This window comes from Penicillium hordei (genome assembly GCF_028827395.1).
Source record: "Penicillium hordei strain IBT 12815 chromosome Unknown utg000002l_segment0_segment0, whole genome shotgun sequence".
Classification (NCBI taxonomy): Eukaryota; Fungi; Ascomycota; class Eurotiomycetes; order Eurotiales; family Aspergillaceae; genus Penicillium; species Penicillium hordei.
The window spans coordinates 2,297,666-2,313,786 of record NW_026623143.1 but is presented as its reverse complement, the minus strand read 5'-3'; the positions used below and the strand labels follow the sequence as shown (position 1 = coordinate 2,313,786).

Here is a 16,121-nt window from a genome sequence, read left to right as displayed (position 1 = left end):
ATGTCTCGCTTGGTCAATGGAGTGAGGTCGTTTTCGAGTATGTCTCTTTTGTGGAAATTTCTAGCTCCAGATAAGCTCACTTTATCCCAGCGACGGCGTCATCCCTCTTTGCCGACGCGACCGCGGCTTCGCAATCTGTTCGCCAACCATCTAGCTTTCAAGTCTTCCGCGATGTTCCTTCAATCCGGGGGCTCCGGCGCCAATTATTGCAGAATGACCGGAGTGTAGGCTTTGTCCCTACCATGGGTGCACTCCATGAGGGTCATCTCTCTCTAATTCGACAAGCTGCTCGCGAGAATACAGACATTTTCGTCAGCATTTTCGTCAATCCCACACAATTCGGAGTCACGGAAGATTTGTCCAGCTATCCCCGCACCTGGGATACGGATGTTGAGAAATTGGCAAAACTGAATGAGGAGCTCGAGCGGTTGGGAGAAAATAGTGCAAGTGCCGGGCGCATCACTGCCATTTTCGCACCGACCTCAAAGGTCATGTACCCCGGTCTACCCCCTTCATCAGAGGTTGATGGATACGGCTCGTTTGTCACAATTACCCCTCTATCCACTAAACTGGAGGGCGGTTCGCGTCCGGTATTCTTTCGGGGCGTGGCGACAGTTTGCATGAAGCTCTTCAACATCACAACCCCCGATCGTGTGTACTTTGGCCAGAAGGATGTGCAGCAAACCGTGGTAATCAAGCGTATGATAGAGGATTTCCACGTTGGCACCGAATTGCGAATAATTGAAACTACGCGTGAACATGACGGGCTGGCACTGAGCTCGCGGAACGTCTACCTGGGCGACCGGAGACGAACTATCGGCCTCACTATCTACAAAGCGCTGAAAGCCGCCGAAGAAGCATATCTGGGCGGCAAGAACAGCCGGGTAGATATCATTGGGGCTGCTCGTGAGGTAACGGATTCTGTCCTATCTGCACAACAATCCCTCTCGCCATCCGAGAGAGCACTTTACGAGGTTGACTACATTTCTCTCGCCGATCCTGACACCCTTGACGAGCTGGAAGTCGTCGACCCAGCTAAGGGCGCCGTTCTGAGTACCGCATTCAAGATGGCACCGCTGGAAGAGTCCAAACCAGGCGAAGACTGTGGCTTGGGAGATGGCAAGGTCCCTGTGCGACTGATTGACAACCTCATTTTCGGTCCTCGTGCTTGATACCATATCAAATACGCAGTAATGAACATCTAACACTTTAGCATAGCACGGTTTGCAAGCAAGCCATTTACATACATACCTCAAAAACATTCTCCAAAAGCAAGATAGACGTCAAATATTCAACTATATCTCTCAATTTACGTTTCCAGTTCAATGTAAACAAAGTAGGGCAAATCCTTAGGGCGGAGAAAATTTGCCTGAGAGCCTGGAAGTCTTGGCGCCGAAAAAAAGTCTCGAAAGCTTTTGGATCGCCGGTCCAACAAAAACTTTCACAACTCCCCTCCATTTTCACCGGGGATCACCATCTTTCAAAATGGCGGACGACGGAATGCTTATGAACTTTAGTATTGGTGACAGTGTCATCAAACCTGAAGCGAAGTTCAAAGGAGGCACATGGCGAGACCGACTGACCGCAAAGAAGCGCTCAGCCCACCGAGTATCCGAGAAAGAACCCCGAGATGGAGAAGCAGCTGCGCGCAATGCGGCATCCAAGAACCCGAACCAGATTCAACTCGGTACACGGCCCGTGAAAAGACAAAGGACTGAAGACACAGACTCGTTCAATCGCCCTAGCGCCCCGCGCTCTGGTGGTGATCGACGACCACAGCAACATCCACGGGACCCCCGCCAGTTCATTTCCTCGCTCTTTAGTAGCAACCCCGAAGCGCGCAATCCCGAAGAACCCAAGGAGGAGAGAGATGCAGAAGATGCGAAACCGACTAATGCGCCGCTGATCGACGGGCTGGATACCTTTACGAATCTGGGCCTGTCTCCTAATCTCGCGGCGCATCTGCTGACGAAGCTCGAGCTCAAGGCGCCGACGGCTATCCAGACAAGCTCAATTACACAATTGCTTAAGGAGGAAAGCGATGCTTTCATCCAGGCCGAAACTGGTTCCGGAAAGACTCTGGCTTATCTTCTGCCGCTGGTGCAGCGGATTATGGATCTCTCCAAAGCGAAGAACGAACATACCGATACCCAAGTCCACCGAGACAGTGGATTGTTTGCTATTATTTTGGCACCCACCCGTGAACTGTGCAAGCAGATATCTGTCGTGTTGGAGAACATCCTGCGCTGCGCGAACTGGATTGTGTGTGGAACGGTAATTGGTGGAGAGAAGAAAAAGTCAGAGAAGGCACGACTGAGAAAAGGATTAAACATTCTTGTCGCAACACCCGGTCGATTGGTAGACCATCTTGACAATACGGAAGCGTTGGACGTCAGCAATGTGCGGTGGCTCGTGCTTGACGAAGGTGATCGCTTGATGGACATGGGCTTCGAGGAGGAATTGCAAGGCATTGTCAAGAAACTTGATGCTAGACAACGGCCGAGTCGCGTTCCCGGTGTGCCTACACGCAGGACGACAATTCTGTGCTCTGCTACGCTGAAGATGAATGTCCAAAAGTTGGGAGAAATCAGTTTGAAGGATGCGGTACACATTAAGGCCGACCCGTCCGACGAGGATGATGAGAAGTCAAATAAGGAGGAGGAAGAGTCATTCCGCGTCCCCGCTCAGCTCAAGCAATCGTACGCGATTGTTCCAGCTAAACTACGCCTAGTCTCATTAACAGCCTACTTGAAGAGGACGTTCATGCGGAAGGGATCAGTGATGAAGGCGATTGTTTTCATGTCTTGCGCCGACGTGGTCGATTTCCATTTCGAGCTATTCTCAAGGAATCAAGACCGCGAGCAACAAAGGAAGAGCGACGAAGAAGAAAAGGATGGAAAGGATGAGAAAGACGAAAAAGATGAAAAAGACGAAGAAAAGAAAAAACTGTCAGCCCACGGCACTATTGCTCCTGGTAGAGCCTTTTCGACCCCGACGAATCCGGTCCTCTTGCATCGACTGCACGGCTCTCTTCCCCAGAATGTTCGAACCGCTACCCTCGGCTCCTTCTCTCGCAGTACCGAGGCCTGTGTCATGATCTGTACTGATGTGGCTTCGCGTGGCCTGGATTTGCCGAACGTGGACTTGGTTGTCGAATATGATCCGGCCTTCAGCTCTGATGACCACACCCATCGTATTGGTCGTACTGCCCGTGTGGGACGAGACGGCCGTGCCCTCATCTTCCTCCAGCCTGGCTGCGAGGAAAACTATGTCGAAATCCTAAAGCGCGGCTACCGCGATGGAGGAAAAGCGCTTACCCGCACTGATGCAAACGAGATTCTCAAGCGTGGCTTTGGCGGCAACGACAACAAAAAGAAGAACTGGGAGGAGAAGACAACCGATTGGCAGATAGACGTGGAGCGTTGGGCACTTGATAACCCAGAGTATTTGGAAATGGCTCGACGGGCGTTCCAGTCTCATGTCCGAGCCTACGCAACCCATACCTCAGCTGAACGGAGCATGTTCGACATTAAGGAACTCCACTTGGGTCATCTTGCGAAGAGCTTCGCCCTGCGCGACCGACCAGGCAAAATCAACGTCCCTGGTCTGCGACCTGGACAAGAGGACACCAAGAAGGATTTCAAGGCAGCGCGAAACGGTGTTGCAGGCAACAAGAGAAAAGCTGAGGAGGCTCCATCTGCCACAAATGTTACGGACGAGGCTGCTCGCAAGATGAGAGCCAAGATGAGGGAGCATATGTCTGGAGCCAACGAGTTCAACTTGGCTTGATCTATTGCTCTGTAGACTCCTTCAAAAAAGCATGGTCGCATGGTTGTTTTGTAGCATTAGCATTTATCTCAGTAGATATCCCATAATGAAATCTTCCCGTCCTTGGACCCAGCCGCTAGCCAATGAGTTTGTTGTACTTTTTGATCCCGTTGTTGCTGCACTTTTGCAAGAGAGTAGTCGCGTCCGTCGACGGCCGTCTCTCCTGCTGCGCCCTGGTCGGCATCTCGGGGTTCTTGCTTTGCAGACTCAGCCAATGAAGACACCAACGAAGACCTGTTTTCAGTTTCCCCGAACGCTATAGAATAACAACCATCCTTATGCCACTTCAGCACAGCCAGCTCTTTCATGGTTTTGCCAGAGTACACCCGGATCCTGCTGTCCCAGCCAGCAGTAGCAAATATCTTCCCATCCGATCGTATCTGTAGACCTTGCTGGCCCGAATGCTTTGTGTTGACAGTCTTCAAGGGAGATTCTTCTTTGTAGCCAGCGGTAGGGATATGACCTGCAGACCCTATGCTGGGGATGGGATGCTTGACGATCAGAGCATCCGCAGAGGAAGAGATGAAGTACCCATGGGAAGGGGCGATATCTAAAGAAAGAACCGGCTGGGAATGAGGGCGGCCAGCATAAAGCTTATCCCATTTCAAAGGGTTGTTGCTTATATACTCACGCTCAAAACTGGCCGAAGTGAGAGCTCCACGATGAACGAAGACCATTACATGGCCATCTTCATATGCAGATGCGATGAAGAGATCACCAGAAGGTGACACAATGAGATTTACAGCCATCAACATTCCAGTTTTGGTCAATTGGTCGGAAGGAATAGTACTGATTCTGCGCTCAGATGGTAGGTGGAAGATATCGACTCCACCAGAGTCCAAGGCATTGGGTACTGCAAAGAGAGTGCTCTCTGGTCTTCCAGATTGGGATGGAAGCCCAGGAAGCCCATCCGAATTCACAAATGCCATTGAGAATGCGCAGAAATTGAGCGCATTCACGGGCAAGGAATGGAGTAACCACGGCTGGGATTTACTTCCTGCCAATGCGGACTCTGGCGCATCCACTGGAAGCGTTTTATCGAGGAAAGATTCATCCTCCGGTCGAAGCTTCCACACACATAGATTGTGGTCGCGGCCATGTCTATTGCAGATGTTAGTGGGATGGCCGATATCCCCAGGGCTAGATCGGGGTGGATGAATCATCATACGTGTAAATCTCGGTTGCACCCGAGCCAACATTAAAGCCTCTGGCCTCCAAAATGGCTCCCTCGTGGGCCTTCCACGCCGTCACAGGGCGTTTGGTGACCAGGTCCCAAACAACGATCCAGCCATTAGCGTCGCCGGATACAAGCCGTAAATTCTGGCTGTAGATGTGCAAGGCATGAATGGGAGAAGCATGTCCACGAAGGATGTATATTGGGGTAGCTAGAGATTGAGCTTGAACTGATTTGGTGTCCATCCTAAATGCCTTGTGGTTGTTGCTTGCTGATATCGATCTTCTATCCTGTACCGGCAGAGATGCCTTGTGGAACTGCCTGCTTACACCGCCACACTTGAGCCTCACCCAGGGGTGTGATCCATTTTAGAGTCTATTTTTAGATCTTTATGGTTTGCATGGCCGTCACTAACAGAATATAAAGCAAAAAGGGTTCAAATTTAAAAATGGAGCAAGAAAACGCGCTCGCCAACAAGTTTTGAAATTGTGGCCTGAGGCGACAAACGACATACGCGGTCGGTCACTTGCCGCTTTAGTCACACCTTGCCGCTTTTTGATCACTGGTCCTGTAGTATGTAATTCACACTGCAATACTTCAACAAGGATAGTATCAAAATCTGACCATGTAGTAGCCCTGCAGTGTGAGAGATGAATATGTAATCATTCACAATACGGACTCTGATGTATACTGACTGGTGTACGAACAATGTATGGTATAGATGCCAATGTTGATAGCTCTAACTAAAATGACAAAACCCGCTATTTCAACAATCTGTGTGGACCGACGCATCCCATTCGATGCTAACTGTAATATACACTTTTGAATGGTATGCCTGGTAGCTAATGTCACATGATGTTTCCGGTATAATACCTGGTTTCTACCATGTATTCGGACTTAGTATTCGACATATACTACTACTGGATTTATCCAGTATTCTATAAACCACGCAATTTACACAGTATGGCCGATATTAGTATTTCAACGAGTAGGAAAACTTGCGTCTCCTAGATAGACAAGCCTGAACTAAAGAAAGGAAGTTCGACAGACATGAAGTAAAAGAAAGGGCTTGAAAGCCTAGGTATGATGTAGAAAGAGCAGACTTTTATGTAAAGAATCCTTGCTTCGCTTAGTATAGTGAATCTAATAATATTAGTATCGTACGAGGCACAGAGCTTTCTATATCTACACACACACAAGTCTACAACATCCCAATAGAATATAACTATCCCACAGAGTAACTGGTGAAGATAACTATATATGTAGCTTCTGAAGGCATATTCAACCGCTCATGTATTGGAGACTTCGATTCCTAATAGGACCGGATAGGAAAATAAGATCCCGGAAATCGCATCAACTATGAGCGCAACTGTTGTCAATCGATTCGTCGAACTTGGGAACAGACTCCGAGGTCCCTCGTATGCCATCACCATTCCTTGGACCGTCAATGGACACTTTACCAGCTCCTGAGGTCATAGTCGAAAGTTCATTCTCCTTGGTCCATCAACACCTGTCCAATCAAACTCGGGTTTTATCCAGTGAATCCAGCTGTGGCGAAGGACACGAAGAAATATTGGATCCTACAGCCCAGTTCCTTCTAATAGGACGCTGGTAATATTGGTGCTCAGAGATCATTTTATATTTTTGCTTTCTACTCCATCTAGACAAACAAAGCCTTTACCAACAAGTCTTAGTATATAGCATTTCCGATACTATTAACTTTTCTATAAACCCGTGTCCCTCTCTAGAACAGAATATAAAGATTACCTACCTGTTGACTTTGCAAAGAGCATTAATATCTACATATCTACAGAATACAGTAGAGCGCACTGTCTCGATATTTTATATGCTTTCAACAGGAATATATTCTGTAGTTTAACACTATCGCAGAGTAAGGTAATCCAGTTTTGGTGTCCCGTACAAATTGATAAATAACGATTGCAAATCACTCAAGTCCAGCCGGGAGGTCACTTTCATCTGGCCCCTCATTGTACTTGTTCGCGGTTCTAGGCTTTGTATGACGGACACGATCTCCCCTCATGATATTAGACTTGTTGATCGCCTCCCTTTCGTCCTCCTCTAGACCCTCTGAGTTAGTTGCCTGATACTTTAGAATTCACATCGGGGAATAACATGGACTTACCAAGCTGCTGATCAGAATTGGAATAGGGAGGTTGCATTGGATCTTCAAATGACTGTTCATCTTCTTGAACGGGGACTTGATCTCTCAAGTTTGACTTGGGCTCTATGGCATAGGAATTCTCTGTGAAGTCCTCGGTCACGGGCGAAGGGTCGTTTTCTCTCTCGTAATTATCTTCTGCGGCTCTTTCGGTAGGGTTCGACATGTTGTAATCTGAGTGACTTGTGTCCAACGTTTCAACGTAATACACCCGGAAAGGAGATAGAGGCGTCCTTAAAATATACCAGTTGTTAGAAGAATCTAAAACCTCTTATTCAGACCATTCATTACAAAGTCAGAGCTTGGCCGTGCTACTTATTGTCCAATGTTCTGACGTATGGAGTATGTAATTCACAGTTTATGGCAAACATACGTCGCTATGATCAATTGTTCAAATTATTAACTAGCTAGATATATGAAGTCATTAGCCACGAGGTATTGACTATTGTGGCAAAGTATCGGGGTTCAATCGAATTGTGAGGCTCGACTAGAAGTCGCGAGAATGTGGCCACCCAATGAACCAAAGTCAGCGCCTGGTCATCATCTTCGACTCCATCAAAGACCGGTACTCTGTTTGAGTATACGAGCTAGTAATGCATGGACGATATACTCGGATTTAACCAATGAAAGTGCAACACAAGTTTGCTTAGAATCTCAGGAAATAGGACTGTCGGCAAAGTGAAAGGCAAAACTAGAAATTGAAAATCCACTTGAGGAGTGCAGACTAATATGATAAGTATTTCAGTATCATACCGGAGGAAGTTGTTAGTCAAACGGAATGCATTAGTCAATGGTACCCAGCAGGTAGCGAACCAGACGTTTGAGGACCTGTTCATATTAGGTCCCGGGGTTGCGGGCGTACTTTGCTAACTGAATAGCTGCATAAGAGATATCAATCACCTCGTGTCCCAAGAATCAACCAAACGGCTTTCCCGACCTTTTCTTGTCAGATTTTGAAATCCGCAGCTGATGCAGTCTTGGTGGAAGAAACCAGCGGTTAAACGGGGTAGCAACTGGCTTGAAATTCCGCATGCCATACTGATGAAGAGCAGTGACAAACTTCTCCCGAGATAGCCAAACTAAAGATCAATACATATTCAATACTACATAGTCCTTATAATACTGTGTCCTACTAGCCCTGGGGTGGACGGGGGGTTTAAAAGTCTTTATGTAAAATAAGGGTGACCAATGAGAGGACTAAGTAGTAGTGGAGGATCCATCCATAGCTCTTTCCCATGGCATATACTCCAGATAACGGGTAACATAGTCTATTACTATAAATAATTCATGAGCGTGATATGCGAGACATCATAATCAGCCCTTTTCTCTCCGTATATTTCGCCGAATCCAGATCTTTCGGAAGAAGATCCTCATCTCCATTTGCGATAAGAGCTTCAACAAGAGTCGCCCTCCCCGCGTGCGTAAACCCAAGACGCCGGTACAATTCCACCGTAACATCATTCCCCGCCTTGACGATGAGCCGCACTTGGACTTGACGAGGAAGTGATCGGTATGAACCGAGATGATTAATAGCCTCCTGGCACAATTTGCCTCCAAGTCCGCGGCCGCGATGTTCCGGAAGCGTAAACAAGCTCAGCATCTGCCATCGCTCTTCCTCTTCGTCGGACTTCTGTGGTGGTTGGCCAGCTTCCAGAGGTAACTCAAAATCATCCCTGGATGAAGGTCCTCGCAGAGTTACCTGGCCGATCCATTGGGTGTTATCGGGAGACAACGGATTAAGATTGACTGGTGTTGCGGCACAGATAAAGAGTTCTCGATCGGGAAGAGTGAGACGATCTATCCAGTCGGCATCGGCGAAGGCCGCTTCGATATCATAAGTAGATGAGAAAGAATCGGGTGAAGTCTTCAACGCCTTTAACCGTAGGTCTCGATATTTTTGAGCGGAGACATCGATTTCGTCTGTCTTAGAGACCCGGAAGAATGAGTAGGTATAGTTGGAAGCCATGGAAAGGACTTGAAATCAGGTTGTGCATTTCATCACAGTATAGTACTGCTTGAGTATTTATCTGTTATAATTTTGTGACTCAGATGGGGCAAGCTACGGCCAACTTGAAATTGGCCGATATCCATCGCTCACCGGGGGGACCGATCCACTTTTCTAGGTTCTAAATCTCCACTATCGGCGTTATAGAGTATGCCCTACCATCCGATACTGAAGCTGATTATGCTAATTAGCTAGCGAATAGTCCTGAACAAAGCCCTGGCCCAGATTTATTGCGGATTTGGTCGTCCATCCCTTGAGAGTAGACATAGGAGAATCGGTGCCTATGAGCTCTTGGGAACTGGCAATATGGGATGCGACATGTGAAGATGAATACGGAGAAAAAAAGATGAAGCAATAGTTTGGTGGTCTTTAATTTCAACCACAGATCGGTGGTATTCTCCGGATTGATCGGCCGAGAAAGAATAATCCATGGATATTCATAGGGTATAAGCACTGTGGACGTGAAACTAGGTGATAATAATTCATGATTCGTCAAAATGTCCAAAGCATCAAATCAGATCAGATCAAATGTCCCATAGTGATACTGATTTAGTGCATGTTGGTGATGAGGTGGCACATAATATGCTTGATACGGGTGGTTCTCCAATGAGAAGTCACCGGCAGTCAACAAAGGATTGTGCGGGCTTGGAGATGAGCCTGAGTGATTGGAGATTGATAGAGATGGGTCTAATTCATAGAAGTGATTGTGCATTTGGGCTGGCGTTACCGTGTGTGGGTGAGCATCGGGCCAGCTCCAAACTTGTTTGAGATCGTTTTTGATTGGTTCAGCACTGCTGCCAGTCACTTTAGTGATGGTATCGAAAATGCCGAGCACCTCCTCTTGCGCTTCTCGTGTGTCTAAGCACTCTGCGGCAAGTACAAGGAAGTACAGGGATGTATCGGCCACACCTCTGTTCAACTGATCAGACACAGATATTTCTGGAATTTTGGTCATGGGTTTGTACTGACTGGTTTGTAGTTTGGGCAATAAGACCGCACATTTCGTGTGCATGGCTGCGTTGCATTTTCCGCATATTTTCATCGAACTCCGACTGGAAAGGGTGTGATTTCGCTAACAAAATACGACTGGCGTGGTAGAATAATCGAGAAACAATAGCAGATCGATTGGCAAGCCTGAAAATATGAGTTGACGAACGGGACGGGGTGAATGAAAGATAATAGAGGACATACCAAACTTCAGGAAAGACCGAGTTGGAACTTGTTTGCCATGGCTGCAGATGACCGAGGGGCACAAGGGATCTAGGGATAGATTTCGCCCATTGCTCACACCACCTGTTGTGAGTGATCCAATCCTGATCATTGGGCTGGATGGCCCGCGCCGCATCGTCACTTAAACCGTGAGATGAGCGCGAAGACGCCTGGAAGGTCATGACTCTCGCGAAAATGTAAAGTATCCGATGATGCCATAGATCTTGATTTCCCCCATTGGTGGCCTGTGAATGATCCATGTCCATGTTGACCCCCCAAGTATCTGGATCCCAAGACAATGTCCAATTATATCGCATACAGTTCAGGAGCTCTGCACTGACGCTGATCCTGAAACATGCTCCACCTAGCCCAGGGGTTTTGGCAGTCCAGCCACATTCTCGGATCAAAGCTCGGGAGCCTGCACTGTGGTCTCCATTGTGCCTTGATCGGGTTTGCATGGTTTCGGAGAAACCGAGGGCAAGTGCTGCTGTTGCGCAGAGTACAGAGTCACGGTTAGGATCATGGATTGCATTCAGAAGATCCCGAGTAGCCGCGTCATAATAATGTGCCGTTTTTTCATCTCCATAAGAAGGGTCTACAAAAGAACGATGTCTAGCACCACACGCGAGAAACGCATTTAGCAATATGGGCTCGCCAATGGCAAAACCAGGAAGAATGTGGGAAAACTGCGTTTTGTGAGCAAACTATAAGGATTGAGAGTGAGGAATGTTACCCACATGGTTCATTTCATCCATTATGTCCATCCGGGGACCAACGTCTTCCATGAAAGTTCTGAGAAGAGAGACCTGTTCTGGGTCAGTGAGAAAAGCATGGTATTCATGTTTTCCAGCCAGTTTCCGCGCGAAATGGGACGTTCCATGCGGAAGAAGTTCATCTCCTGGTACCAAGTGAGACTGGTGCCAGGTATCAGTCCCAACGAAATCCGCTGCATTTGGATGGGGGACATCAAAGCTCAGTGGGTCAAACGAATGTGCCACGGATTGAAAGAGATTTGTCAAATCATCATCTCCCATAAAGTCAAAGTCATGGTGTGATTGTCTGCTCTCTTGCACAGGACTCTCCGGCTGGACAGGCGGGTATGTCTCGAATCCTCCCACATATAGAGACGCGATCAAGCGCGAGTCGTCTCGAAATGTCACTTTCGATCCGGGGGGGCGAGCGATGGTGTGTGGAGGTGCCACAGTTTGAGTGTCAATGAAATTGAGACGGACCCCACGCCGACAGACGCGATCCGACTTGCGACAATTGAGACATCGTCCCACGGCTTCGTCGCATTTCAAATGTCTTTGACGACAAGTGAGACAGCCTGTGCGCACCCTCCTAGCTTTTGTATCTGGCGCATCTGAGGATTTCTTGCGACTGGACCGGGGTCGGGGTGTGCTTTGTGAATCGCTTGCCTGGCTCTTCGGAGTGGATGTCCTCGTGCTGACATTGGGCGACTGCGGCTGCGCCTTCGCTACTTTTCGAAGGTTCATTTTGCCCCTGAGCTGCTATCTTGGTTTTATAACGCGACTATACTTCTAATCTCCGGCGCCAACTGGAATCCCAACCGATAGATGTTTCCCGAATACACAAGATGCCGTTGTAGGTTCTACCCAGATGGCCATGTTCGTTGTCGACGGTTCTGATAGGAGAAGTTTCAAAATTATATCCAGCTAGAGAAAAGAGGATTGCGACCGTCTTTGGGATTGGTATTCAAGTGTAGCTTTGAATCCAACTACCAGGCGGCGGCTCAGGAGGGGTAGGAAAAGAAGGAACCGGGAATAATTCTGGAGGGCGAAAAGAGGTCAGCTGAGGATTATCTTCCGAAAGCGAAAGCACCGAATGAATATACTCACTAGCCCCTTGCTTGGCCACACAGACGTCTCGAAGTTGCGGAGAAGTGGGTGGATGTTAAGTTAAAGATCGAGTCAAGAAAAAAAAAGGTGGGCCGCTTTGCCAAGATCTCCGGTATAGGAGTACGAGGTGGATAGTAATGCACAAGTATTTATTCACATCAACTAAAGAAGATACATATGTACAATCAAGACAAAGTACTCAAGTACTTGTCACACAGGTTATCCGTGACAGGCTGAAATTTGCAGCCAATATATATTGCCCGGTGTCAAAACACTGAACCGTCCCAGAGACACTGTCTAGGCTTTTCTTCCCAATCGCGGTAGCTGGACTCGGCCCAGCAATATCAACACAATGACTCCCCAGAGGGCCGCAGATATGAAGGTTAGTTGAAGAGCCGCGGAATATGACGTGGTGACTGAGTTGTTATTAGTAAGGCCAAAGCAAGCCGACATTCCAAAGAAATAGAACACACCTTCTCGCCGATGGATTGGATCCAAATGAGTAATCGTATCGACGGATTTGCGGACAAGTGCAATAATGTGGTTCTTCTCAATACCAGTGACGTTGTTGTTAAGGTGGTATATAAGACTATTCTGGAATATCCAGCTGCTGACAGCCACACCCATCACGGCGCCAAGGCTTCTCCACAGCCCCAGAGTGGTTGTTGCGACAGCCTGATCTTGTTTCTCACTAGTTGCGAGAATGCTTACCATCAGGGCGGGAAATGCGAATCCCTGGCCTAGACTAGAAAATGAGATGCAGATCATGGAGAGTGGTTGAGAGGTGTCAATGCCCATGGATGCAGCTGCAAATCCACCTATCACCATGAAGAATATACCGATAATGACGAAAGGTTTGAGACGTCTGGTCCAGTTAATCATGAACCCGGTGCCCACACTGGAGACAGTGACAGCTATGGAGGAAGCCAGAAGGCGTAGACCAGAATCAGTCGGGCTGCTCAGCTTCACGGCCTGAAAATACAGCGGAGCATTGAACAGCATGGTGTGTAAAGACATGGAGGCAAAGAAATTGCCAAAGATAATACTGGCTCGAGGGTTCTTTGACATGAGCTCAATGGGTAGCACGGGTCGTGGGACGTACTGCTCGTAGCGCACCAAGATAACCCCTAGGACTAACGATGACACCAGTGAGATGATAATGAGCGGATGGCCCCAAGGATAGACATTCCCTCCAAAGTTCAGACCGAGGATCAAGAGAGTCACACACATAATCAAGATGGTCGATCCCAATAGATCAATACTCCGGACTAACTGCCAGACTTTCATGCGCTCCATTCCAGTGTGTTTAATGCCAAGGTCTGCCGGGACTGTCCAAGCGGCTGCGATAAAGTAAACGAAGATGAAAGGCAGTTGGATGAAAAACGCACCCCGCCAGCCGATATGATCACACAGGTAGCCCCCAAAAGCAAGGCCGAGGCTACCGCCGATGCCGAGACACAGGTTGATATATGATTGGTAGACCCCGCGATACTCGAGATGTACCAAGTCACTCGAGATGATCTGACCGATGGAGAAGACGCCGCCCGCACCAAGCCCACAGAAAGCGCGAGCAGCAATAAATCCGCCGATACTTTGCGCCAAGCCACAACCTGCTGTCGTGAAGAAGAACATGGCTATAGAGAAGAGATATACAGGCTTGCGGCCAAATGCGTCAGAAATGCGTCCAAAGAGAGGCATAAATGCGGTCGAGGTTAACAAGAAGGCCGTCGATAGCCAGGAGGCTGAGTTGGCTGCATTGAAATAGGAAGTGATGACTGGATGGCTGGAGGCCATGAGGGTCGAGTCAAAGAAGCCGATCATGTAGCCGATCATAATGCCGCCGAAGATGATCCAGAACCTTGTCGGCGAGACATCAATGAACCTCGAGGCGTAATCCTTTTCATCTTGAGTTGAGATTCTCGGCTCTTGGCTGGGAAAGCCAGCCCCAGAACCCGCCCCGACATCGAGCCCTTCGGATGCAGAGCTTGCACTGGATATATAGCGATTGTGAGTTTCTTCATCCGTATCTGTGGATGAGCGGGCTGATTCAACATCCGTTGCAGAATACGAGACATCATGGTGACCCGTCCTCTGGTGGATAGAATTATTGCGTAGGAGTGGGGTGGCCTCGGAGGGGCAAAAATGAACTGATTGTCCCTCGCAGTCGCCAGTGATGGGCATCTTTTTTTTTAAAAAAAAAATTTAAAACCAAATGTATGAAAATAAGTTATTGCATAAGAACGAAGATTCTGCAAGCACGCAATGTAAGTACAGAAAACGCCATCAACGACTTAAGGGCGTTGGGAGCAGTGGTGACACAAAAAAAAAAGAAAGAGAGAAAGAAAAATACGAGCCTAGGGAAATAGGATGTTTATATCAACGCTAGGACTGCAAGACCCTATTTGATGCAGCACAACACCAATTGCCGAGAGACAAAAAAAAGGTGCAGTCCATAGATGTTTGACGCATCGGGAATAGCGTGGTTTGTCAACGGGGTCCGATCTCGGGAAACGATAAGAAGATAGGGAACATTGTATCCAGCGCTCAGGTGGGCAACTATTTTCAACTATGTATCTTTGTTTCACAACTGTATTACGTTGCCTGCAGCTTCAGATCATTTCGAATAATGCATTCCCCGCTCCGCATAGCCGTCTTGGAATGCGATACCCCGCTTGACAACATCAACCGCCGTTATAATGGTTATGGCGGGGTATTCCGCGTATTCCTCAAAGCTAGTGTCAATGCCTTGAACCAGCCCGAGAAACTCGATCCAGAAACGGGGCTAGAAATCACGGCTTGGGATATAGTCAATGACGACAAATACCCGAAGCTGGAAGACGTGGATGCCGTGCTTCTAACAGGATCGAGTGAGTGTTGACTCAGTAGACTCAGAGTCTCGAATGCAGACACTAATTACAGTGACCTTAAACCAGAACACAACTCCTTTGAAGACATCCCCTGGATGAACCGCCTCGTGGAATTCACTCAACAAGTTCTCGCGCAGGATCGGGTCCGTCTACTCGGAATCTGCTTCGGACACCAAATCGTTGGCCGCGCATTAAATACCAAGGTCGGACGAAGCGACCAAGGTTGGGAGATTGCGGTGTGTGATATGGATTTAACTGATGAGGGCAAGGAGTTGTTTGGGCGGGATAAGATCGTAAGTTTCCTACGCCTGCGCCTCGTTTAACGAAAGGCTGTATACCCCATGCAGCCGAGTACACCTGATATGCAGACAGCTGACCTATTTACCGCAAATAGCGCATCCAGCAAATGCACCAGGATATTGTCTATAATTATCCCCCGAACGTGATTCCTCTGGGCTCATCCCCGCGCTGCGCTGTGCAAGGTATGTATGCGCCGCGCCGCTTTATCACCCTTCAGGGCCATCCTGAATTTACGGGGGACATTACCACGGAGGTTATCCAGAGACGGGCCGACAGTGGTATATTTAAGGGAGACCAAGCTCAAGATGCTTTGAGCAGAGCTAATAATGAACATGATGGTATCACCATTGGGGTGGCGTTCCTGAAGTTCCTACTGGAGGATTGAGCAAGAATAAATTTCCGAAGCGACGCAAGCGAATTGCATTAGATTTGGCTGGCTATCTTCAGGTTATGGCGAGTTTTGGTCAGTGCTCTTTAAACTAGTACGAAATAGATCAATCTTCATGTACATGAGACGCATTGCAATATCTGACATGTCATTAGACAACGAAGGGCTCTCAATACCTACATAACGTTAGGCAATTAAATACTACTTGGGAACGAGGTTTGTATTGCAGTAATTGAGAGACCAGACTGGTAAATAGAGTACAGGTCACCCAACTAGGAGCTCTACCCTGTTAACTATGGAGATAACTGAATG

General features: G+C 48.0%; 9 protein-coding genes across 9 annotated transcripts; 3 read left to right on the top strand and 6 right to left on the bottom strand.

Annotated features, from left to right (window-relative positions):
• On the top strand, nt 1-1,172 carry N7537_004177 (pantoate--beta-alanine ligase PAN6; the record flags this gene model as incomplete). The annotated part of the gene is made up of 2 exons (XM_056895234.1): nt 1-37; nt 91-1,172. 2 exons carry the CDS (start codon nt 1-3, stop codon nt 1,170-1,172), a joined length of 1,119 nt encoding a protein of 372 aa, XP_056754982.1.
• A 313-nt stretch (nt 1,173-1,485) lies between these two features.
• Nucleotides 1,486-3,789, top strand: dbp7 (putative ATP-dependent RNA helicase; the record flags this gene model as incomplete). The annotated part of the gene is made up of 1 exon (XM_056895233.1): nt 1,486-3,789. The coding sequence occupies one exon, from the start codon at nt 1,486-1,488 to the stop codon at nt 3,787-3,789; it is 2,304 nt and encodes a 767-aa protein (XP_056754981.1).
• Nucleotides 3,790-3,857: 68 nt separating this feature from the next.
• On the bottom strand, nt 3,858-5,247 carry N7537_004175 (WD40 repeat domain-containing protein; the record flags this gene model as incomplete). The annotated part of the gene is made up of 2 exons (XM_056895232.1): nt 3,858-4,929; nt 4,997-5,247. 2 exons carry the CDS (start codon nt 5,245-5,247, stop codon nt 3,858-3,860), a joined length of 1,323 nt encoding a protein of 440 aa, XP_056754980.1.
• Nucleotides 5,248-6,947: 1,700 nt separating this feature from the next.
• N7537_004174 (uncharacterized protein) lies at nt 6,948-7,347 on the bottom strand (the record flags this gene model as incomplete). Its single annotated transcript, XM_056895231.1, has 2 exons — nt 6,948-7,081; nt 7,146-7,347. 2 exons carry the CDS (start codon nt 7,345-7,347, stop codon nt 6,948-6,950), a joined length of 336 nt encoding a protein of 111 aa, XP_056754979.1.
• A 488-nt stretch (nt 7,348-7,835) lies between these two features.
• On the bottom strand, nt 7,836-8,218 carry N7537_004173 (uncharacterized protein; the record flags this gene model as incomplete). The annotated part of the gene is made up of 3 exons (XM_056895230.1): nt 7,836-7,872; nt 7,935-8,042; nt 8,082-8,218. The coding sequence occupies 3 exons, from the start codon at nt 8,216-8,218 to the stop codon at nt 7,836-7,838; spliced, it is 282 nt and encodes a 93-aa protein (XP_056754978.1).
• Nucleotides 8,219-8,466: 248 nt separating this feature from the next.
• Nucleotides 8,467-9,147, bottom strand: N7537_004172 (GNAT family N-acetyltransferase; the record flags this gene model as incomplete). The annotated part of the gene is made up of 1 exon (XM_056895229.1): nt 8,467-9,147. One exon carries the CDS (start codon nt 9,145-9,147, stop codon nt 8,467-8,469), a length of 681 nt encoding a protein of 226 aa, XP_056754977.1.
• A 553-nt stretch (nt 9,148-9,700) lies between these two features.
• On the bottom strand, nt 9,701-11,891 carry N7537_004171 (Zn(II)2Cys6 transcription factor; the record flags this gene model as incomplete). Its single annotated transcript, XM_056895228.1, has 4 exons — nt 9,701-10,097; nt 10,156-10,320; nt 10,378-11,081; nt 11,133-11,891. The coding sequence occupies 4 exons, from the start codon at nt 11,889-11,891 to the stop codon at nt 9,701-9,703; spliced, it is 2,025 nt and encodes a 674-aa protein (XP_056754976.1).
• A 660-nt stretch (nt 11,892-12,551) lies between these two features.
• Nucleotides 12,552-14,435, bottom strand: N7537_004170 (putative MFS multidrug transporter; the record flags this gene model as incomplete). The annotated part of the gene is made up of 1 exon (XM_056895227.1): nt 12,552-14,435. One exon carries the CDS (start codon nt 14,433-14,435, stop codon nt 12,552-12,554), a length of 1,884 nt encoding a protein of 627 aa, XP_056754975.1.
• A 445-nt stretch (nt 14,436-14,880) lies between these two features.
• N7537_004169 (type 1 glutamine amidotransferase) lies at nt 14,881-15,806 on the top strand (the record flags this gene model as incomplete). The annotated part of the gene is made up of 3 exons (XM_056895226.1): nt 14,881-15,121; nt 15,188-15,414; nt 15,516-15,806. The coding sequence occupies 3 exons, from the start codon at nt 14,881-14,883 to the stop codon at nt 15,804-15,806; spliced, it is 759 nt and encodes a 252-aa protein (XP_056754974.1).
• Nucleotides 15,807-16,121: the final 315 nt, after the last annotated feature.